The following is a 25,006-nucleotide window of genomic DNA, read 5'->3' on the forward strand; positions in this document are numbered from 1 at the left end:
GTTCTTCAGAAACGTGGTGACATTGCCTCGGGACCCCACAACTGGAAAAAAGTTTCAAAAATGTAAATCATGTTTTTTAAATAAACACAACAAAGCAGAATGTATACTCATGTATTTTTGACTAGACTTATGCATTATGAAATAAAACAAGGGTTTTTAAAAATAATTTGAATACTTCAGTATTTTTTAAAAGCAAGTACTCCAGTACTTTAACTCAAGTAATGAAGTTGTTTCTTTCTTTTGATGGGTGTGGAGAGATGAGTGGGAAAAGAATAATTGAAGCAAATGGTTGACATAAAATATGATGATGTGAATTATTGCTGAATGCAAGGAAAACACATTGATATTTATTTCATAAAATTATATCAAAAATAACTCTTTAACTGTTGTTTCAAAACAAATATCCAAAAAGAATTCAAACATTTTAAGCCGGATCTGGTTTCTAGATTCTAAAACTAAAAGGATTTATTTTCAAACAGCCATCAGTCTTCATTCCAAATGTTCCCTCCTTAATACATTCAGTGATTTATGCACATTACCTTCTTCTATACCTACATAAGGCATCTCTTCATAATAATCTTCCATTCTCTTTGTAATAAATAGGAAATCAACATAAAGTTTGAACTTTCATTTTGTCTTTGCTCCCTTCTTTTTCAGAATTTTGCTTCGTTCGTCTCGCTGGTCCTTCGGGTTTGGCTCCTTTGGGTTCGGCTCTTTTTGCACATGTTGTAGGTCACTGTGATGATGAACACCAGAAGAAGACACCCAACCACAGCTGACAAGCCAAACACTGCATTCAATCCAGGCTTCTTTGCATCTGCAGATAATCAGAAGACATGCAGGGAAAAATGTACAGACTAAAAAACATTACAGACTTAAAACAGACAAACTGTATCTTTAAATATGCAGTGTGCAGAGAGCTCAGTAACAACAACAACTACCTTTCACACACTGATAAAATCTGGCTTTATGGCTGTGAGATACTGTAAAACAGCCGGTGTAGTGTTTAAGAGTTGAAGATGAGGAGATATGCTGTAAATGTTTCCCTCGTGAGACTCAGAGTTCACTGACGGAGACCGGTTCAAAGAGTTGCTGTAGTTACGATCACTTTAAAGTGCTGGTTCTCCAAATAATGAAGCATCGTCAGGTTTTCATGCTCCCACAGTTATCGCATCCTTAACAAACCTGCCAGCACAGGCATGGAGGGCCCAAATGGGAATCTTAACTGGGGCTTTGCTAGGTTTATTTCCCTCTGATTTCCCACACAGTTGTCCACAGATGGATTGACACAGTGCCCATACAGGACCCACATCGATAAATTCAGGCTTGTAGTACTCAAGCCCGAGACTCTGACTCAAGCTCTTATTTTGAGGACTTGTGGCTTGACTTAGACTAAAGAACTCATGACTCAGTCTTGGACTGGAGCATTGACTGCTTCAGAACTTGAAAAATTGGACAAAAAGACACAGACTTATCCAACAACACAGACTTTGTTTTTTATCTGTTAGTTTATCAATATAAGGCCTCAATGATTATTTCACTTTCGAGCAGGGACCGACGTGTCTTTATTTTCTTGTGTATTCATCTGTCATCTTGTTCAGACACAGTCAGGATTCTGAAAGAGACACAGGATTTGTGTGTTTCGCTTTCAAATATCTGACAGCAAACGAAGGTGAGAGCAGTGCTACATGTTCAATACGTGAAAGAACCATCGAAGAGGAGATATAGACAGGTTCAAACTTTCTTATCTTTATAGATTACTTTTGGAGTTTTAGCTTTTATTTGATTCAACAGCTTGAGAAAGACAGGAAGAGTGGGGACAGAGCGGGAGAGGACAAGCACCAAACCCTGTCTGGAACAGGGATCGACCTACGACCAGTGGGACAAGGGCTAACGGCCAAATTCCACCAGAACCGTGTCCAGCTCAGATTTCTATTTTTGCTGGATGCCAGAGCACAACGCATTAATCTCAACAGAGCAGATGGAGCGGGACAGGAAGTCAGGCACCAAAATAAAATGAAAACATCCAGTTACTTTTCAGAATAAAACACTCTGTGTTATCACCAGATCGTATTTCACTTAACTACAACAACAAACCAAAGTCATGATGAGCGGAGCCAGGCCTGGAGTCAACAGGTCAGAGGTTTTCAGAGGACCAGAAAGACAACATGGATGAGGAGAGGAGGAGGAGAATCCTTGATTCAGTAATTACTGAGGGAAATCTCGGTCTCATGACCCCAGCTGTCTGGCGGTCCTGCTCCATGCTGTGGTCCGAAACACAACCGGTGGGTGTTGACGGACGAGAGAGCCCGGAGCCGAACCGCAGCGGATAAGAGACGGACCAGCCACTGATCTGGTGGAAGTCCTGTGTAAGGCCTCTGTACATGGGGCACCTGCTCCACCAAGCTAAACCAGTGCCTGGTCAGGTTTAAACTTCAACAGACATCTGTCCAGGATGCATCTAGAAAAGTAAGTGAGATGCTAAAGTTACTGGCACTGTTGTTAATGTTGGTGTTAGCAAGCTAACGGTTGTGTTAGCAAGCTAACGGTTATGTTAGCAACCAAAGTGACTGAACCTTAGGGTCAAGGGTGTTTGATTAATTCAAGTTTTGCATATATTTTAAGTTAATAGACACCTGCAGTGATCCCAATACAGCAGAACCTCTGGGTGTGTCTCCAGGGGGGCTGGTTTATCTCAGCTGGTAGAGTAGGTGCCCCATGTACAGAGACTACACTGGCTGTAGTACTTGGTTGATGTCATCCACCTCTCACCTTACATCTCCTGTCTCAAACGGCCCAAAAACAAATGCTAAAAACAACATGAGTGTGTCTTTACCTATGACACACAGCGTTGCAACTTCATTGATTACTTAAATCTCCAGACATGTCAACAAGCTCATTCAGACTCTAATGCCATGAGTTTAATGTTTTCTACACATCCAAAAGGTCCACACAGTCAGTCCAGGTTCAGATTGTGTACAGGTCTCCTCCTTAAATAATAAAATGAACCACGAGGACTCGACTTGGACTCGACTCACATACATCTCTGGGGACTTGGACTCAACTAGGACTTGAACACAGAGGACCCAAGACTTGAGACCTGACTCCAACACTGTGTAGAATATGGCCGATTGGGACCAATCCAGTGCTAATGTCTCCTTCCTCTTTCTATAACCATCTCTGGATCTTGTATATTCTTCTGGATTGCTGATGTGGACCTCAGCAGTAACCCACTTTACAGCCCGCTCTGAGCTCACACTAAGTTTGAGCCCTAACCCTTCCCATATAAGCCTCCATGTTCCTCTCTGTGGGATTCAGATAGCCTGTTACCATCAAAAGATCCTGATCTCCATGAGGAGATAGCTTCCCACCAAATCTCTACTTTCCCTTAGTGTTGTTCTTATTTTACAAAGTTTAGTCCTCTACACCTGGCTGCTGCCCTTCTTTTCTACCTCATGCATTTCCTGGGAGCCCTTCTTGGACCCACCAGTCTCTGTCTTATCCACAGAGGTCTCACACTTGTCACCTGATTTTCTAATTCACCGGCTGACTTATTTCTGCACTTAAAGTAGAAAACAACATACATTGTCCACTTTTTCCCCTGTCAGGTGAAAGATTGTTGACGTTCACTCTGTTACCTCAACCTAAACCTGATCCTTAATCCTCAACCTATAATCTGTATTTTTACCCACCTGACTGTATGCTGCACTTTTTTACTTCCTCCTCACAGTTACCTGAGGATTTGTCTCACCTCTCTTTTGCTCATGTTTCTTTTTCCATCAATAAATCTCTGAATTCATCTGCATAATCTGTCTGCATGTAAATCCCTCTATTGCTGTTTTTGTATATACATTACATATAACCCACACTTACCGTCTTGGTCTCCTCCTGTGTTCTTCCGAGGAACCAGCATTTGTTCAGTATTCCTCAGCTGCCCGTCATTGATCTCTGGGATCATCCCCAGGAGATGGCACATCAGTGGGTACACGTCAACCATGTCCAAAGGTCCCACCTTCTTGTTTATCTGGAAATCTGGTCCCACTGCTCTGAAGATGGATTTCATGTCCATGACTTCGTTATCAAAGCCGTGCTCTCCTTTGTTGGCGTTCAACGGTAAGAACTGCATGAACAAAGAATGATACGTTTCATATGAGAAGTGGCTCTGTGAGAGGTCAGAGGTCATCATTTATCTTATTTGATAGTACACAGAAAACAGACAACACAGATGTGAGGGGATGCAAGCTACAAACAATCCCAACCAGATTCATATTGGGTCACTTTAACAAGTAGTTTGTCTATTAGATCAGGGGCTCCCAGACTTTTCAGCCTGTGGCCCACAAACCAACGGTGCCAGAGACCTACACTGCTCACAGCCGAGCACTAAAGGCGCATTTCGAGAGTTCCGGGGTCTTTTAGCCCCCAGAACTACTTTACCTGGAACTAAAAGGTTCTTGTGCCCCCATTGCTGTCTGCGTTTCGACCGCAGGCTTAAGTCACGGTAGATCGTGCAAGTCAGGCCAGTGACGTATGGAAGAAAAAAAAAGTAAATGCACTACACCATCAGACCAGTAGAGGGCAGTAAAACAAAGATGAATGCCATTCATCACAGATGACACCATAGAAGCAGACGGACAGGTAGCTAATCATTATGAGCAGCACAACAGTTAGCCTGTTAGCATGAAGAGACTCAGCTGGCTCTGTTTTAGATGGTGCTATATTTCATCACAGATGGATTCACTGAATCAACACGTGAGAGGAGATAAGCGCGAGTAGCAAAGACGTTTCAACACGGCTTTAAAATCCTTTTGAACTCAAAAAGCCGTGGCAGAGATCGGCCTTTTGAAAAGTACATACACATACAAAAAAGATAGAACAAATAAAAACTAATGAAAGAAAGAGAAATCAAGTGAATCACAGATGTGTGTGATGTTATTGTGGACGGCGGGCGGAATAAAAACACTGCGGTTAATCTACCAATCAGACACGTTCAGCTTTGCAGGCCCTGCCCCCCAAAAGTCCCGGGACCATTGAAAAGTACTACCCCCCCCCCAAGCAGGGGCTTTTCCGTGGGGAGTAACTATCCTTGAACTAAATTTAGACCCTGGTTCCTCTAGTTGAAATGCACGTAGTTCAGGGGTAAAGTTCCTGCATTCGAAAAGAACACCTTATGAGCTTAGGAGATAATAAAAAACCGATCAAAGACAACAAGATGTCTATGAAGAAAGAAATGCAGCTGAGTGTGCAGCTGAGGGACACCCAGTATTGGTTGTTGTATTATAATCATATCTATGTAAGTCTGACTCATACTTATTGCTTCCAAATTGGATAATCAAGATCTATCACTGCCCGGCTTCAGCGACCAGGGTTCTACATTAAACATGTAAACAAATTAAAACATATTCATACATGATATATATATAATTCCTCCCAGCGACTGACAACAGAAGCTGCAGAAAATGTGTTGGACTGAAACATTTGCTCTGAAGATGTGCACTCTCTCACCCCATTGACGACATATCCAGGATCAGCGATGAGGATGAGGGGCAGGAGTCGAGGATGTTTACTGTAGTGAAGTCTCTCTGGCATCTCCTCTCTCTTATACACGTGAAGGTGAGGGTGGCCTCCTTTCAGAGCCTGGTAGACCGTTTCCAGCTTCCCCTCTTTAGGAAGCAGCATCCCAACAGGACCATAATCCAACAGCTGGAACTGGATATCTCTGAAGCTGAAGCCAGGGATCTTTGAGAGGATGATCTTCTCAACCGCTCCGCCCTGAAAGATCTTAGCCATCCCGTGGTCTGCAGTGATGATGATGTTGAGCTTGTCAGTAAGGCCATGGTCTTGGATGGTTTCCCGGATGTAGCCCACAGCACGGTCCACCTTCCGGACCATGTCTCTGCATTCTGGGGAATCAGGTCCAAATTCGTGCCCTGCTAAATCTGGTTCTCCGAAGTACAAAGAGACAAAGTCCAGGTCCTGTTTGAGGAACCACTCTCCAACCACATTGTCGATGTTCAGCCTCCAGTCCGTCTCGTTGGCATGATCATAGAAAGGAGGCTCCACCTGCCGAACCCTCACAATCTCATTTTTGTAAGTCGCTGCTGTGCCGGGGAAATGAAGAGAGCCGGCCTTCAGACCCTGAAACAACACAACAGATGAGTATAATAAAAGTTAGAAACTGCAGCAAATCTTTGAGGAGGAAAACACAGAGGGAAATCATGAACCTGTCTCTGAGCTGTTATCCAGATCGGTAAGCTCCCATTGTCCCAGTAGGAATCCACAAACTGAGTCTGATAGTACTGCTTCTTCTCCTGAGTGGTAGTGTTGAACCACATGTTGTGGATCACGCCGTGATTTTCAACATGACGACCTGTCGGAGAGAGAAGAAGCAGGTGCAGGTGGAACATTGACGATAAATGTATTTCAGATTGTAAAATGGCGTCACTTAGATGGACTGATTCCTCTTTTTCTGAGGGTGCTTTCACACCTGCAGCGTCTGCTTTGATCTGAGCCAAATGATCAAATGATTACTGCATTTTTCTCTGTGCACACTGCAATATTGCAAAGCAGGCATAAAAACACACTTTACATTATTGTAAAACAGCCTCCTTTCCCCTCAGAGTAACCAGCTAGTTTGATGCTCAGAAAATGCACCGTCACATTTTTATGTTATTTGTGATGTTTTATTTTGGTAATGATATTCCTGTAACAAGAACAGTAATAATATAAGCCATAATGGCTGGTTTGTATGACTACAAAGTTTCACTCTTATAAAACCTGTGCACCTTGCCAGTAGGAGGCAGTGTGGCGCTGTGCTTCTCCCTAGGGACTCTCTTTGATAGCGGACTCTGGCTGCATCCTCATTTACTGAGCGAAGCTGCACCGTACAGAAGCATGGCTGCCTGTCTCATCCTTTCTCCTGTTTAACACAGATTTGTGTTGTAAACGTGTCAATGCATGAAACTGTTGTTTAACACAATAGTGGGGGCGGCCCAGTATGGACGAAGTTTGGCAAGTGGACTGGTGGCTGGTGAGGTGCTGGTTCACTTGCCTGGGCACTGCCGAAGTGCCCTTGAGCAAGGCACAGAACCCCGTGCTGGTTGGGGTGTGCTGGTTGATGGCAGTATCCTCACTCTGACATCTCTCCAAAGTGCATGTCCACTGCATGTGTGTGTGCATGTTTGTATGTATATATACCAGAAAACTGTGCGTGTAGCATGACCAAAAAACAACACGAGTGAAAAAAATTGAATTTTTTAAAAAATTAATAAAGTACGTTTCATAAGATATGCTGAGGGGAAAAGGGATTCATTTGTATGATTTTGTGTATGAGCAGAGACTCCACTTTAACTCTGTGTTTTGTCTGAGCCGCGATGGCTCCGCCGATCAAACGTCTTTTTTGTTGATTTCAAAATAAGAGTCTTTTTTGGCTCCAGTTCATTTCAGGTCACATTATTCATTGTGTTTTTGGTTTAATATTTTGTTCAAAAGGTATATATATTAAGCACTTGAAGAAATGACAGTTGTCAGCCTTCAGCTCATGTACTTATATTTAGAATTAGCTGCATGCTATTTTATTTTTTTCACATTGAAGACATGTTATTGTAATATTTAAAGCTGGGGTTGGCAGTCTCGGAAAACTAGCATGAATTTGAATGTAGCTTTTCCTCAGGACTCCGTCTAACCCCTCCCCTCCTCCCTCGGAGCTCCTCCAAAACGACGCCCCCCCCGCTCACATGCACGAGCGCCGCTGACTTGCGACCATATGATGGTGACTGATTCAAAACCGGTCCTCACCAAAACATTATCATAGAGAAAGTTAAAAACACAAACAAACATGGCTGCTGTTAGTACTCACAACTGTCATTCTAGCATTATCCAGTTGTACCAGTGACACGATATCAGGAGAAAAGTTATAATACATATAATACTGTAACAGCTCTACTGTTTGTTAAACATGTTCGGGGTAGATGTTCTTAATTCCTACAGTGTTGACGGTTAGTGAAGGCATCAGGAGAGGTGTAGAGCGTGTAAGCAGGCGAGAGGAGAGACAAGAGGAGAAGTTCTTCATTCATTCAAACATTGATAGTTGTTTTGTTGGTTGTCGTGATCACGGCCGAAAGTGACCGGTTATTAAAACTCAACGTGTTCACGAATCGGCTCGTCATCCCTACAGCGTCCGGACGGACGCTACAGTACATCTACATTTTCTGTAGGACTTAGTAAATGTCATTAATTCTTCTGCTTGTCAGAGCCCCCGTGGTGAGAGCTTTTTAGACTCTGATCTGGACTACAGTCCTGAGCAAAGCACCTCATCGGGTCAGAGGGGACAGGCCCGAGGTGGAGCGAGAGGGTCAGTCAGTAGAGTCAGGGGAAGCAGAGGCAGGAGACGGGGACTCAGAGTACACGCGGGGGAAATGTACGCGCAGGAGGCGGGCAGAACAGCAGGACGGGATTTCAATGGTTTAAAATTTTGGCACCCAAAAACGGTGATTGGTTGGTGTTTTCCCAGGTTTACTCTGGCTGTAGATAGCAGCTTTTCTTCGCTCTTTTTTAGGAACACATTATGTATTGATTTCCATCAGGACATAAAGATCATTTTAACCAGTATAACAAAAAGTGTATCTAAATCTGACTACCAACCCCAGCTTTAATATCAAGTAGTTAAAACTAAATTTATACAAAATATCAGTTTAAGAGCTGAAAGACTAATTTTAACAGGTGTATACTGTTTAAACAGAGCTATACTGAGAAAGGGAAAACCTTTATTTTGAGAGCAGAAAGGAATTCAACGTCTCAGAATCGGGTTTATTTGTAATGTTATGAATTAAATACTGTTGGAATACAGACAATGGAGCACAGAAAGTTAAGAGAAATGCATTTACTGTGAATATGTATAAATAAATTCTACCAAGCGAAGCTGCACGGTACAGAATCATGGCTGCCTGTCTCATCCTTTCTCCTGTTTAACACAGGAACCTTATCTGCTTATGGGACTTCAGACTGAGACCTGTAGCCTACCAACAAAATGAGCCGTGGGTTGACTTGGAGCAGCAAGGCGGTCAAATGTTGGACACCACTCACAAAAATACAGAAGATTAAAAAAATGTTTGTGTCAGTGCATGAAGGAGAGGAGTAGCTTATGTAAAACTAAGAGACCAGTTTGGCAAAAAAACTAAGTTCCAGTGATGAGAAGCCACATGACTCTCAGGACTATTTCCATAACATAAATAAGGTGGTACACTTTTAAAGATAAGCTTGCTCCTGCTGGTTTCTCCAAAGTTGCCTACCCCAGCTTTAAATGGTCTCAAACCATTATGTAACACCAATCCCAGGCCTAGTTTTTAGACTGTGGCACTGGTCCTACTTTTATCCAGATTAGTAAATGTATCAATGTTAATGAGACACAATCTTCAGTTTGATTTTTTATGATGTAAGAACTGTTTGACAATGTAGAAGCACAGTATCCAGTGTTAGCATCAGTTTCTTCACAGATGTATGAGAACGGCTAATTTGCTCAGTCGATAAAGAATCTGTACCTGTCAGCATCGTGAAGTGAGAAGGGCTGGTGATGGTGAGGAAGGGCGGAGTGACGTAGTCTGCCTTCACCCCGTCCTGGGCCATCTTATCCAGATGGGGGGTTTCGATGTCTCGGTCATAGTCCCAGCGGAAACCATCTAAAGAGACGAGCAGCAGCTTGTTTCTGGTGGTCCTTGAGAAAGCAGAGTCTCGTGGTGGAGCAGCAACACAAGGGGTGCTACCGATGAGACACAGGACGGCAAGACAGAGCAGCAGCATGACTGACAGCTTCTTTAGATAATCCACACGTTTGGTCTCCTTGGACTTTCTGAGTGCTTTGTCCTAAATTTAAAAATGCATAACCAGCCCAAACAAGCTTTACTGTAAGGAGACCCTGTTGTTCTTCTCCTGTAATGGCAACAGCATAACAAACATTACCCTTTGGAGCAGTGCAGAGTCAGAGTCAGATACATCCCTCATTAGTGGATAAGGTGCAGATTGGTCACCCCTTATCTAGCCATAAACACGAGACAGGTTTTATATATCCTTATTAGGGTTATACAGTACTGTGATGCGTGTGTGTGTGTGTGTGTGTGTGTGTGTGTGTGTGTGTGTGTGTGTGTGTGTGTGTGTAAAATGTGATCGTAGTTGCTGAGAATAGTTTTAAACCCTCAGAGCGTGCAACATGTGTTGATGGACCACAGCGAGGATGGTTCCCACAAGCTCCTTGAATTTATCATTCTTTGAAAACAAAGCAAATAATACATTAATATTATTATTAATAATACTAATACTACTACTACTACTACTACTACTACTAATAATACTAATAATAATGATAATGATAATAACTGGCATTTTTATAGCGCCTTTCAAGAAGATCTGCTGCTGTCCGGCTCTGTGCTCTCTCGTCCGTAAACACCCACCGGTTGTGTTTTCAGAATGCAGCACGGAGCAGGACCGCCCGACAGCTGGAGTCATGTGACCGAGGTTTCCCTGCAGTAATCACTGAATCAAGGATTCTCCTCCTCCTCTCCTCATCCATGTTGTCTTTCTGGTCCTCTGAAAACCTCTGACCTGTTGACTCCAGGCCTGGCTCCGCTCATCATGACGGTTTTTTGTTGTAGTTAAGTGAAATACGATCTGGTGATAACACAGAGTGTTTTATTCTGAAAATTAACCGGATGTTTTCATTTTGCTTTGGTGCCTGACTTCCTGTCCCGCTCCATCTGCTCTGTTGAGATTGATGCGTCATGCTTCTGTTTCCGGCAAACATAGAAGTCTTGCGTATCTGATCCGGAGGGCTTCGATATGCCGGATCAGAGACGCAGAGGGAACGCAACGGAGCAGATCCAGTGGAAGTTAACACATTGACTAGAATAGCAACCATCAGACCCGGTGCTGTGACGGATCACAGATGGACCGGACACGGATCTAGTGGAATTTGGCCATTACCGGAGTGTTATGTCAAGTCTTACCGTGCCACCCTGTGTTCCTGTGTTTGTGTTTGAAGTAAGTTTTTATTTGAAGTCTGCCTCTTTTTATTGTTTGATGTTTTGAATGAACTGAACTCTGTCTGGTATCCTTTTTTTTCACTTAATAAAAACTTCAGACAGACGCTGTTTAACTAAGGATTTCTCATTTGGCACATTTGTGTCCTCTGTTTCTGTGTCTTCCTCCAGTCTCTGAGGACATGATGCGAGTAAAGGCTGATTTATACTTCTGTGTCTCCCCTACGCAGCAGGGGCTGACGCGGACATGAGCCCCACATACTTGTGCGTCGGTGTGTCTGTGTCGCGCAGCAAATTCTCCGCCGAAACGCTTGAGGGCAGTGCGGTCTCTCTGATAGCCGGTCGCCTGCTTCCGGTCCCGCTACGATCTCTGTTTACTTTTCCACAGAGATTCAGAGCATGTTATGTTGATCTACAGCTGAGACATGTTGCTGTTTATCATACAGACATGATTACATGAAGAATAGAGAGGAGGAGATGAAATACACGGCCGATGTGCGGCCGATGTCCGAGATGCCGGAAGTGATATGAATGCGGGAAAGACAAAGCTGCCGAGCGGACCAATCACAGAGCTTGCGGTCCGCGTCGGCTCTACGCGTAGTTACATTTTGGAGGAGGTGCACGTCAGCTACGTGCGTAGGCCTCGGCGTAGGTACGGGAGCTACGCGGACCCCCGGCATAGGGTACGCCGTCGATTCAATGCAGAAGTATAAATCAGCCTTAAGGGACGCAAGGAGACACAGCAGGGAATTTGAAAAGCATCTAATGTTGACTTTGTCACATCAGGAGGATGAACCTTTGCAGTGACTGAATAATAATGGAGGAAAATGAAGGGGGGATATTATTTTGTTAAAAATGAATCAGTAGTGTGTGTTTGATCATTAACGTAACACCTAGACATATATTATTTAAGATCACCACTTCTTCAAAGTACGTTTATGTTTCTTCGTCAATAATCAATAATCAGGGGCGCAGGTGGCCCTGCGGTCTAAGCGCCCCACATACAGAGGCCACAGTCCTCGTCACAGGGATTGCCAGTTCGATTCACAGCCGGTCGACCATTTCCTGCATGTCTTCCCCCACTCTCTACTCCCCACATTTCCTGTCTCTCTTCAGCTGTCCTGTCAAATAAAGGCAAAAAGGCCAAAAAATATAACTTTAAGAAAGAAAAAAAAACAATAATCAAACTGACTCGGGTGTGTTTGAACTTGTGACAGGAGTGTTTGGGTAAAGTGGATGTAAAGTGAATAGAATGGATGAAGCCATGTTTGAATAAAATGATTTTAATGTACATCTGAATTAAAACAGCTGGTCTAATAGTTTGTCATTCATAAGAAATCTTAAGATATTCAAATACGTCCATAATGCTTAAACCCAGGCCCCAAATAAACTAACATGTTATCAAATACAGAAACAGCCTTTAGTTTGGGAAACAGGTGAAGCATGTAAACATCAGGGTCATCCTCAAAAATTGGTCTGGTTTGAGTCTTTCTGCTCGTCAGCTTGTTTGGTTTTGTGTCTGAGGAAAGAGAAAGTCAACAGAGAAGTGGAGTCAGTGAGATAACAGGTGATAACTGTAAAAACAGATCAGAGGGGCTTTACCGCGGGAAGGTAACCAAAGAAGCTTACATTTTATAGTTTTACCTTTTTTCCTTTTTGCTCCTTTTACACCAGGCAAGAGAAACGGTCACGATGAACACCAGCACCAGGAACCCAGTCACTGCTGATAGGGCCACGACCGCAGGGGACAATGTTTCTGAATCTGCAGGAAAACAGCAGAGACATCAGCATATAGTTAACCATATACACACAGTAACACAACCAGGGTAACTCAGAACAGGATGAAGGGATGATGAGACATCTTATTTTAGATACTAAAACCTTAAACAAGACCTTAATTGCTTTAAATGACAAAATACACCTGCCAATGTTAAAAAACCTAACAAGTGTCATGGGTTTTTTTTGAGTCATTTTGTTTCCTCCCTGTTTAATATCCTGTTTGTTATTCCCTGTTGTTTACAGTCTTTGGCCCAATCTCAATGTCCACACTCACTGACTCTGAGGTGAGTTCCTGCTAAGTCCTTGAGGGTTTAGGGCTGGCCTACTGTCAAATCAAGTGTGTGAGGGATCTCACAGACTTTTCGAGCCCTTTATACCCCCTTTCCGCAAGTGGGCATTTTTGCAGACTTAGCGTAAGGTAATTACCCAGAGTTCATAGCATTGTGATGTGAAACACAGGATTCCCAGGGGAAGCCCTCGAGCATGGAAGGTGCAACCAATTTTGGCGTTACAAAAAGTTTGCCTGTAAGTATAAATATAGAAAGCAGCCAAAATCTATTTATCGTTCACATATATGTGTATATACAGTAGCCACAGTATACTTCATATATTTATAATTATATGTGTATATTATATATTGTATGTGTAATTATATATTTTAAATGTTGTGGTTAAGCAGTCTGTATGGTAAGAGCCTGGATCACATGGCAGTCAGTCCGTCCCTTAAGCGCTTTGGATTTGAGTCCAAAGTCCAAACTGTGCAAAAAAAATTCCTAATGCCATTAAGGTGAGCTACATGACGTCAAGCAGGTTATGTGAGAAGTCTCAAAGTGCAGTCCCATTCCCAGTTCTACAGTTTTGAGCCTGTACAGCCTCCTGCCCTCTATCACTTTACAGGTGACGTCACTTAAGTCAAGGAGGGCTCAGGCCTTACGTGGAACTTCCACCAGATCCGTATCTGTATCCGGTCCGTCAGAGACCGTCAGAGACCGTCAGAGACGGACCGGAGCACAGAGCAGCACAGAGCAGGACCGCCGGACAGCTGGAGTCATGTGACCGAGGTTTTCCCAAGGCAATCACTGAATCAAAGATTCTCCTCCTCCTCCTCTCCTCATCCATGACCTTTCTGGTCCTCTGAAAACCTCTGACTTAATGACTCCAGGCCTGCCTCCACTCTAAATTTCATTTTTTTTGTCATAGTTAAGTTAAAAGCGATCTAACGATGACACAGAGTGTTTCATTCTGAAAATTAACCAGGTTCTTATTTAGTTTTGGTGCCTGACTTCCTGTCCTGCTCCATCTGCTCTGTTGAGATTGATGCGTCGTGCTCCATCATCCGGCCAAAATAGAAGTGCTGCAAATCTGATCCGTTGCGTTCCGACCTGCCGGATCAGAGACACAGCTGGAACACAACAGAGCTGATCCAGAGGGGGTTAACACATTGACTAGAATGGAAGCCTATCAGATCCGGTGCCATGACGGATCTGCGACGGACCGAACACGGATCTGGTGGAATTTGGCCTTTAGGGTTCAGGGAGTACATTGAGACTGGGCCTTTGTCCCATGTCTTGTGTTCCAGTGTTCCTCATGTGTGTATTTTTATCCCTTATTTTGTAGTTGTGTGTCTGATGTAGTTTTACTTCCTACCCTGTGTTTCCCTCCTTTTTGATTGTAACCTGATTATTTTCACCTGTGTCTCGTGTCACACCTGTGTCAGACTCCCCTCTGTGTCACTTCATTGTTAGTCTTATCTGTGTCTCTTCACATGTGTTTTCTATTGTTTCTGGTGTGTGTTTTTTTGTGTCCCTGGATGTTCTTGTGTATTCTGGATATGCTTAGTTGGATTTTTTCTTGTCCTTTGTTAAAATAAGTTTTTGTTTATCACATTTTTATTTTTAGTCTGCGTTTTAAGTCCTCTTCATTTGTTTAACCAAATGAGACAAGTACACTGTTCTTACCCCATTGGCAGATTTTTTTAACTTATTACAAGCAAAGTCGGGTTGACTTTTATCTCGCAATACTTTGAAATAAGACGTCCATCTGAAACTGTCAGTTGAATTTGGTTCATACATGCAGCAGGGTCCTGCTTTTGGTTGCAAAGAAGATCATCACAGTCTCCTAGTTTAAGCCACAGTCACACAGTGGAGGAATAAAATTAAGGATCTGTCTATGTGGAGAGTATCACTGAGATTATGATTAAAAACTAATGTTTTCTGGATGAGATGGGCAACTGTTGATTCTCCTATTTTCAGTTGGCTGTCTGATGGACTTATTTGTGAAAGAATTTATTTTATTTATTTATTTTTATTTCAAGAGTATTGTTTCTATTTTTATTTACCTTCCCATTATTCTAATTATTTTTGTATTATTTTAATTTATCAATTTAACTTTTTTATTCATTTGTATGTATTATTTATTTATTTATTTATTTATTCATTCAATCATTTTTGTATGTATTATATATATTTCTATTACTTTTCTATTAATTTATCATTTTATTTTTTTATTGTATTTCTTTATTTCAATTAAATGTTAATGTATTTTTAATTTTCTCTTTAGGATTATATGTTTATAATTAGTTCTAAATGAAATATCTGTGCATTGGATCTGCCTCTTAATCTAATTGCTGCATTGTTGTCTTGTGTTATGTTAGCAGAGTCTAATAAAAGAAGAAGAATGTGGCTCATATTGAGTGTACAACATTTTTACTAGAAATAAGACACGCAGACTGCTTAATTAAAATGTTTGCATTGATTCTCTTAAAGATGTGTTATTTACTGGATCACAATGAAAAAGTCATTATATTCACCTGATAACACCATGCATCTCTTTACAGCCTAGGATATCTGTTCTCTGCACAGTCAATGAGTCTAACTCTGCATATTACACAATGTCTGACCAAACTACCTGCAATCTCATTCTTAGAGTTTTGATGACTCAGCTCAAAGCAAAAGTCCATCATATGGCCATGATCTACTCCTTATCACTTCACTTTAGTCAATATGTGATGACTTTTATTGGAGCCCAGCTTTATAACTGCTTTAATGCATTTTGAGTGGACGAATAAGACAGCAGTAGAAACACATGTTGTAAAGTGTGTTTTTTTTAGTATATCAATGTAGGACTGTCTGTCCTTTATCATTGTACTGAAGTGCAGAGGTGAATAAACACCAATCTCACTCGTTATTAATTTACCTCTCGGTGCACAGTTGCAGCTCGCCTGAGAAGATGCTCAATATGCAGTGTTCTTGGATAGTGATTAACCTGACTGATTACACATTATCACCACCTGCTGGCCTGGTATGTCCATTCCTGCATTGTCTAGAGGTCTGGAAGTTTTTCACCTCCTTTTCCAAAAACACCCGTCTACGCATGAACCAGGCTCTGGCTGTTTTTGAAACCTCATACTATGCATTTCGTACTGATTTGACCAAAATTCAGTATGTAGTAAGTAGTAAGTGAACAAGAGCAAAAAAAAACAAAATAGTATGCCAAAACTATCTGGATGTTGTACTGATTCAGGGAAATTTCTCAGTATGCATCGGACCAGTCTCCCATGCATACTGTTTCCCAGAATGCACAGCGCTAATGTTCTGCTTTTTCTTTTTTCTTCTTTTTTAAAGGGCCACTCAGTTTTTAGGTGCTGTGAGAATCATTCACTAACATATAAACCACTTCCTAACTTTTTAAATCGTAAGTGATGCTAAAGAAGAAGCTTATCTATCAGCTTGGTCGTTGTTTACTTCTGCTTCCCGAAATCAGAAATCAAGTGACGTCTGGCCCAGCATCCTGCAGACCAGTCATACTACATACTACCATCAAATCAAGCGGCTACCTCTGGTCTCAAAATATGAAGCCCATGCTGAAGTGTTATAAACTGCAGTTCATCCAGAATCCACTTGAGGCTGGCTGCAGAAACACCGGAAACAACATACACACCAATTCAAAGAACACGATCTTTACAGCAGAAATAAACATGTTTACAGCCTGGTTCAAAAAATGGCTTGGGCCTACATAGCTCATTTCTCTATCAGCACACACTGTAGGGGGTTGAATGTTTTTTCCAATGCAACGGTTCAGAAGATATTAAGGTTATGAGTTTTGCCCAAATAAGGACATGACTGACTTGACTGACAGGCGGGAAGACTGTAGCTGTTGGCTAGGACGCTCAAATCCTGCCGCTTTACGTCACACCAAGTTTGGTTGAGTCCAGCCTTTCCAATATGGCTCCCGCCCGCTGATGATTGGCTTCAGAAACAGATGGGTGACTGTCTATGCTTCAAACGCAGTATACTGTATGTACTGAATACTACATTCATCGGTCGTATGTAGCAGATTGTTTCAAAGACTGCCCCTGTCTCTCCCTGTGCTTACACCCACCCTCCATAATCAAGTGCCCAGCTCCAGGAAGTCAACCTCTTCCACCCAGAAGGACTCAGACTCAGAAAACTTTAGGAGCTCCAGACACTTCAAGCTGGGGTTGGTAGTCAGATTTAGATACAATTTTTGTTATACTGGTTATAATGATTTTTATGTCCCGATGGCAATCAATACATAATTTGTTCTTAAAAAGAATAAATGCTACATTCAAATTCATGCTAATTTTCCCTGGCTACCAACCCTAGCTTTAAGTAGGCCCATTTGAACAGTGGAAAAACTCACTTGTCTAGGAATGGTTGTGTTTGTACTTTGGGTACCTCTCTCTATTCATTATAACATCCATCAGGACCAATAGCACTTGTCCTAATAGTTGTTCATTATTTAGCTCAGGCACCAGCGTTCACAATGAGGTATTTAGGGCATTATAAAATAAAATCTTTACTGGACCTGATATAAATCGTGCATGGCACTTGGTAAAAAGTGACACTGTGGGAAAGTGTAAGATAAAACAACACAAGCACATCACTTCTTACCTCCGCTGTCTCCCTCTGGGGTCGTCTTGGGGGCCAGCATGCCTTCGGTGGTCCTGAAGTGTCCATCGTTGATCTCAGGTATGATTCCTAATAGGTGGCACATCAGCGGGTACACATTCACAGTCTCAAAGTGTCCAAACAACAGGTTCTTCTTGAAATCAGGTCCCACCGCCCTGAAGAACGGCTTCATGTCCTTCACTTCGTTGTCAAAGCCGTGCTCTCCTTTGTTGAACTGCACAGTTAAAAACTATGAACGGAAAGAGGAAAAACAAAATATGCTTAGGAAGGAGGTCATGATTATTTCACTTGGTTTAAATGCACAGTTCCTCCAAGGCATCTCAGCCCTTAAATCTACCTTGAAAAAGAAGTGTTGCAGGAGGTCTCTAATGCTTCTTTAATACATTTTTATGCAATGATTAAATATAATTCCCAGTTTTAGCTTTAATATGCCCCATATTCATTAAAATGCTGAAATGTGCACTCTCTCACCCCATTGATGACATATCCAGGATCAGCGAAGAGGATGAGGGGCAGGAGTCGAGGATGTCTACTGTAATGAAGTCTCTCTGGCATCTCCTCCTTCTTATATACGTGAAGGTGGGGGTGGCCTCCTTTCAGAGCCTGGTAGACCGTCTCCAGCTTCCCCTCTTTAGGAAGCAGCATCCCTGTAGGACCATAATCCACCAGGTGAAACTTGATATCTTTGAAGCTGAAGCCAGGGATCTTAGAGAGGATGATCTCATTGACAGTTCCACCTCGTAGAACTGTGGTCATCCCGTGGTCTGCAGTGATGATGATGTTGAGCTTGTCAGTCAGGCCATGATCTTGGATCGTTTCCCGAATGTAGCCCACAGTACGGTCCACTTGCTTGACCATCTCCCGGCGCTCTTGGGAATCTGGTCCATACTTGTGACCTACTAAATCTGGTTCTCCGAAGTACAAAGAGACAAAGTCCAGGTCCTGTTTGAGGAACCACTCTCCAACCACCTTGTCGATGTTCAGCCTCCAGTCCGTCTCGTTGGAGTGATCATATAAAAATGGCTCCACCTGCCGAACCCTCACAATCTCTTTTTTGTAAGTCGCTGCTGTGCCGGGGAAATGTAGAGAGCCGGCTTTCAGACCCTGAAACAACACAACAGATGAGTATAATGAAAGTTAGAAACTACAGCAAATCTCTGAGGAGGAAAACAGAGAAGATGGAAATCATGAACCTGTCTCTGAGCTGTTATCCAGATCGGTAAGCTCCCGTTGTCCCAGTAGGAATCCACAAACTGAGTCTGATAGTACTGCTTCTTCTCCTGAGTGGTAGTGTTGAACCACATGTTGTGGATAACTCCATGATTCTCGATGTATCGTCCTGGTGAGAAAAGGAGAAAAGAAGAATTTACCTCATGATTTGGGGCCTGTGCCCACTGACAGGGTTTGTTTTGTGCTGGCGGGACATATTTGCATAACGAAACCAATGCAGCTCAGTGATTCAAGCAAACAGTATCCTAAGTTCTTAAATGCCCTCAGTGCCTTCTGTTTTTTTTGCGCTCTTAGCAAGCGGCAACCCCCGGTCTCAAAATATGAAGCCTGTGCAGAAGTGTTATAAACTGCAATCTATTGCGGCTTCAGTCTACGTAGCTTATTTCTAATGCGACAGTTCAGAAGATATTAAGATTACGAATTTTGCCCAAATAAGGACATGACTGACTTGACAGACAGGCGGGAACACATAGCTGTTGGCTAGGAGGCTCAAAGCCCGCCTCTTTACCTCACACTAAGTTAGGTTGAGTTTGTGGAATCTTGATTAATATCCTCTATTATAATCATGCATTTTCTTTAAATATAATCATGTTTTTCTTATTATGCTCATGTATTCTTCTTTTAACAATTATATTCATATGTTTTCCATTTTATATGTTTTATTGAAGAAACCAGCAAATAGTAAGGCATAAGGCCAGAGATCTGTGCAGATCTCTGAATAAAGGTGAGACTGAGGTCAGAGCCCCAGCTTCTGCAAGATTCAATGTAGGTTCAGCTTAGAGGTAGAAAAGTTCATCTATTTATAAGTTGTATTGCAAAGGTCAAAGAACCAATCCTAGCTTTATATTACATTTGAAGGTAAGCGAAGGGGATTTTTGGTAACCATGCTAAACATGTTGTTAGGTAAAAGAGTCGACGTACGCTTTTAAGAATTGTTGATATGTGCTTTTGATAACCAAATGTCATAAGATGAATAGGAATATGTGCAGACGTGTGCTTTTTGAAAATCACTAGACTAAGGTAAATGTCTCTGTTGCTTCCTGAGTATTGTATTTACCCGACATGACCTTTGTCTCACCCTTGATTGCAATTCACCCACACCTGTTCCCCCCCTTTTTTCCCCCTTTCTTTTGTTTTTCCTTACGTATGAACAACTGTATTAAAGGTCACACGTACACATGTTTCCCCCCTCCCTTTTTCCTCCCTTATGTTTGAAGAACTATAAAGTATTGATCATCTCTGTCACTCAGCGGAGAACTTCAGATGCTCTTGAGTATGCTGTAACTTCTCTCTCATGCTGCATGAATAAACTTTGTGTGTAAACTTTGATACTGAGTTCGAAGCCTCATTTCTGGTCACTGCTCCGCTGGACGATCGCCTCACGGCTGGGTCACCCTACCACAAGTTCAACATTTCCAATATGGCTCCCATCGACGATTGGCTTCAAAACAGTGCTCAGGAACAGATGGGTGACGTCATGGATACTACGTCCATTATTTATACACTTTAGGGCTCTTAATTTAAAAACATTGCCTTTTGGACTCATCAATGTCACTTCTCCCTCGCCAACCAATCAATGAAGAATGAAGAAAGCAAGAAGGGGTGGGACTTCTGACATCAACTTTTTTAACAACAATAATGGAGATCTTTACGGAGGAAGAGCTAACTGCATTCGTCTTTTTAGGATTTGATTTTCAGGTCAAGAGCTGCTGCAGAAAAAATTCTATAAATCTTTTTTACATTCTCTTTGTATGTTTTATAGATTAAAGCATAAAGTATGCAGAGCATTTATAAACAAAGATAACGGCCACTAAATGAGGGAAGTAGAAGTGCCTTGGCCTTAGTAACTTTGCAACAGTTTAAGAGTGGGAGAGCTGTGCTCTGAGATTGCATCAGAAGAAATGTAGAGAGTGGACACAGGCCCTAAATCCTTCTGTGAGGAATTTATTGCAAACATTTAGAAGACAAATTGCTCGTTCATGGTCCCAAGAGGATGCATCCTGAGTTTGATGATATCTGGATTACTTTTCTAGTTTCGACCTTTCAAAGAAGTATAAATCCTTGAGTTGGAACAGTACAAAATATTGTCTTTGAGGGACATTACCAGTTACAATATATCAATCCTTAAGTCTTTTATTTAGGATGCATCATTTTGCAACGCCAGCATGGTGTTAGAGGGCTGCTGTGGCCCAGCAGTAGAGATTGTTATTTCTATGTCTAATACCCAGCTCCTGCAGTCCACATGCCAATGTGTCCTTGAGCAAGATACTAAAAGGGCTAAGGTAGTGGCCTCTGAATTGTACAAATGAGATTAGTTCTGATGGACACTTCATATAGCAGCAGTCTCTACTATCAGTGTGTGAGAAGGTGAATATATAATAAGACTAAAAAGGCAACCCATCATCAGTCATCCTCCGTCATTGTCTGAGGATGAGATCTGCCTCATGGAACAGGTGACAACTTTTCAGCTGTTTCAAAAACAACTTCCAGGTCATTCTCTTTTCCATGCTGCATATATGTCCAAAGCATAAAAACTGTCATGTCTACATCCATTACATTCCCCAGGATTGTGTACATTAATCTGTTTCAGATACTGGTGGGTCTCAGTTTCACAGTAGACACACAGACGCTTCAGTCTGGCTTACTTCAGTGGTTTGAATCCAAAACAGAAACCTTTTGCTTGTGATTCAGTTAAAAATGTGTGGTCTTAGGTTTCATGAAATAACACAGCTTGATAAAGATTTGTAAAAAGAAAAAAGCAAACACAGTCAGATCTGTTCCAAGAAGAGGACAGAACAACTTATAGAATACGTGTTTGTTGAATGCAGGCTGGATGGATCATTTCTAATGCATCACGTTGTTGTGCAGATTCGCCACCCGTTGGATTTTATTATCTTTAACAGATTTTTAGACGCATTTGCATGACAATCCATTTATAGATCTAAATGCCAAAGCATGGCATATGCATTGGTCAATATGACTGTTATCATTATTACTGTGAATTTCATTTTGTAATATATTGCTCTCTCACCACTTGGCTTTCCCTCTCTCTTCCTCTGTTTGTGTTGTTTTTCTTTCCTCATTGTCTGTTGTAAAGAACGTTGGATCAACCGTGTTGTGTGTAAAGTGCTATATATATATAAAGTTGATTTGATTTGATTTGACAACTGTTGCTTTTAAATATTCTACATGTTTTCATGTTCCCTTCAGAATGAATTATCAGACATCTGGTGATTTAGTCAGGTTTTGTCTTCCCCCATAAGTAAGAGTTTCTGTATATATTTCTGTACCAGCTGTACTTTGCATTCAGTGTAGATAAGACGGTTTCCTTTTGCTTTGTTCTTATCAAACGGTTTTCTTTTGCTTTGTTCTTATCAAAGGACTAATTACCTGCCATTATCTAACCTCTGTCTCCATCCTTAATCATATGTGCTTGAACACAATGTGCATGCGTGGAGTAACTCCCTAACCTTACTCTGTAACTCTTTATCTCTGCATCTCTGTCTTTGTGCAGAAACTCACCAGTTTTGTTGTTTTACCCTTTCACAACATTTTTCACCACACAGTTTCAAGGCAAATCTAAATCAAACATTCTCAACTGACCAATGATAGTGTGAGATTTTTACCTGTGAGGAGGGTGAAGTGTGTCGGGCTGGTGACAGTGAGGAATGGTGGAGTGACATATTCTGCCTTCACCCCGTCCTGGGCCATCTTATCCAGATTTGGGGTGTCCACGTCTTGGTCGTAGTCCCAGCGGAAACCATCGAAGGAGATGAGCAGCAGCTTGTTTCTGGTGGAGGTGGATCTCGTGTTGCTCCGCGGTGGTGCAGCAGCACAGGGAGAGATGCCAATGAGGCAGAAAACTGTGAGGCAGAGCAGCAGCATTACGGATGATTTACACCCAGACTGTACTCTAAACTTCTCTGTGTGCCGACTAACACAGTCTGAGAGCCTGATCGCTGATCCACAGTTTATCTGCTTCCCTGAACTTATCTCATATGATCTGCTTACTCACAGAATGGTTTTCAGCAAAACAATAAATCTGACTGCTCTTTTTTATCTGAACACTGCACATCACCTGATCTGAAGCAAATCTTACTCAGATAGAGAAAGATAACATAGGACTTTATCTGTACTCACACCAGGAGGAGATGCACCATCTTATCTTATCAACTCATAAAGGAATGAAACCTGAGACTTTTTATAACTCTCTAACTGTTCCTTTATTACTTAAGTATTCAACAGAGGGTCAAAACAACGGCCAACACTAAGACTTTAGATTCAGATCATCTGGAGGATGGAAAGCTTTATAACTTCTAAAATAACACAGTGTTGTTATACTAGGCAAAAAAACAAACAGATGCTAGGGTAACTTGATGAGCATTATCAATCATTTAGACTTTATTTATAGAGCACTTTTTCATACAATGACATTGTAACACAAAGTGTTGAACATAAAAACAACTTAAAATAGAATAAAAAATAAATATAAAAATGTTCTTCCTGCAGTGGTCAGACTATAACCAATAATAGTTGTAAGATATGCTTATTTTTACCTCTTTAATTTTTAATTGCTAATAACTTTTTAATAATTGATATTTTATAGGCTCTTGTTTGCTTTATACTATGACACTGCTATGCTATGACACTTCAATTTCCCCATATGTGGGACGATTAAAGGATTATCTTATCTTATCTTATCTTTTCTTAAAAAGACCCGCCCATCCTAATCCCAAACCCAGCCCCAACCCCAAACCCACCCCACAATCCTAAGGTTAAGAACACAATATATGCAACAATAATAATAATAACAATACAAATAAAATAAATAAATAAATGAACAATAAAAAATAACTTGCTGAATGAACTGAGGAAACGCTCTCATTATATCTTAATGAGGAAACACTGGAGGTAAAATAAGATGTTAAAACTCAACACAGGAAATTAAACTCACCAAAATAAAATACATTTCTAAGATAATAAAACACTAAAATATCAAACCATTAAAATAACATAAGATGCTATAAATAAAATATAGTAAATAAAAATAAAAAGGGACTAAATTTTTAACTAGATAATAAATTAATAAAGTGAGGTGAAATAAAACTGTTATAAGAATAAAACTCAGTTTAAAGCAAGACTAAAAAGGTCGGCATTTTAGTATTTAGAGACACTTCAAATCATCAACTTTAGCTCCAGATGTTAAATAATTGAAACATATTTTATTTATAAGACTTTGATTTATGTTCACATTTCCACATTCATTAGTTTGACAAACTACATGAAAAGTTGAATGTGAATAAATCCTGTGTTCTATGGACCTCATTTTGCAAACAGCATGAAAAACTGTTGCCTAAAACTTGAATTGAAATGAACACATTTGAGACAAAGACGTTATATTCACACTACTTCACCTAGAGGTCAGTTTTTGAACGATATCTTTTAGATTGACTTTGATTCAGGAGCAGTCATATAAGATGAAAGAACATACGGACCTGCAAGACTTTTCATTTACTGCTGAAATCAAGGTTAAAGGATATCTTTACAGTACTCAAATAAATTAATAAATGAATATACTTCCTTACCGTCCAGCACTGGCCTATTCTAAGTCATAGATAAATAGAGCAGACGGGAATAGAGAGTGGGAGGGGACATGCAGGAAAGTGGCTGCAGGTTTGAATCAAACCCAAGACACCTGCTTGAGGAATACAACATCTGCATATAGGGGGGTCATCTTAACCACCAGGCGCCTTACAACTGGATATTTCATGAGAAATATTATCTTAGGGCACTTTACAGAAAGAGCAGGTCTAGACTCATTCACAAAAACCCAACATCAAGACTAGATAAGATAAGGTTTTATCTCATCTTAATCCACCATGAGCAGAGCACATGTAGATTTTCCACAGAGGTCACAGTCACTGCTGGCTCGATGCCAACCAGACCAGCTGGGCTCTGTCTCTGTGCAGTCTATAAGTCTGTGTTGACTTCCTCTCACAGCTTAAACACTCTAACTTAGAGACTACATAAAGTCACAAC

The 25,006-nt window shown here is 41.3% G+C and overlaps 2 protein-coding genes across 2 annotated transcripts; both read right to left on the minus strand.

The window, feature by feature from the left end:
* Positions 1-325: 325 nt before the first annotated feature.
* On the minus strand, positions 326-9,795 carry LOC117830314 (ectonucleotide pyrophosphatase/phosphodiesterase family member 7-like). The gene is made up of 5 exons (XM_034708378.1): positions 9,537-9,795; positions 6,222-6,367; positions 5,503-6,135; positions 3,874-4,120; positions 326-817 (listed from the first exon to the last, which is right to left on the minus strand). Exons 1-5 carry the CDS (start codon positions 9,793-9,795, stop codon positions 654-656), a joined length of 1,449 nt encoding a protein of 482 aa, XP_034564269.1. The 3' UTR covers positions 326-653.
* A 2,525-nt stretch (positions 9,796-12,320) lies between these two features.
* Positions 12,321-22,852, minus strand: LOC117830289 (ectonucleotide pyrophosphatase/phosphodiesterase family member 7-like). The gene is made up of 6 exons (XM_034708342.1): positions 22,594-22,852; positions 18,931-19,076; positions 18,209-18,841; positions 17,720-17,966; positions 12,672-12,789; positions 12,321-12,546 (listed from the first exon to the last, which is right to left on the minus strand). The coding sequence occupies exons 1-6, from the start codon at positions 22,850-22,852 to the stop codon at positions 12,492-12,494; spliced, it is 1,458 nt and encodes a 485-aa protein (XP_034564233.1). The 3' UTR covers positions 12,321-12,491.
* Positions 22,853-25,006: the final 2,154 nt, after the last annotated feature.

Source organism: Notolabrus celidotus, chromosome 18, assembly GCF_009762535.1.
Source record: "Notolabrus celidotus isolate fNotCel1 chromosome 18, fNotCel1.pri, whole genome shotgun sequence".
In the NCBI taxonomy this organism is placed as follows: Eukaryota; Metazoa; Chordata; class Actinopteri; order Labriformes; family Labridae; genus Notolabrus; species Notolabrus celidotus.

Coding starts and splice junctions, on each gene's coding strand:
- LOC117830289 (XM_034708342.1), bottom strand. CDS start 22,852: ATGCTGCTGCTCTGCCTCACAGTTTTCTGCCTCATTGGCATCTCTCCC. Junction 17,967..18,208: donor CTGGATATGTCATCAATGGG/GTGAGAGAGTGC, acceptor TTCCGTTCATAG/TTTTTAACTGTGCAGTTCAA. Junction 12,790..17,719: donor CCCAGAGGGAGACAGCGGAG/GTAAGAAGTGAT, acceptor GTTTTCCTGCAG/ATTCAGAAACATTGTCCCCT.
- LOC117830314 (XM_034708378.1), bottom strand. CDS start 9,795: ATGCTGCTGCTCTGTCTTGCCGTCCTGTGTCTCATCGGTAGCACCCCT. Junction 6,136..6,221: donor GGATAACAGCTCAGAGACAG/GTTCATGATTTC, acceptor GTGTTGTTTCAG/GGTCTGAAGGCCGGCTCTCT. Junction 4,121..5,502: donor CTGGATATGTCGTCAATGGG/GTGAGAGAGTGC, acceptor TTGTTCATGCAG/TTCTTACCGTTGAACGCCAA.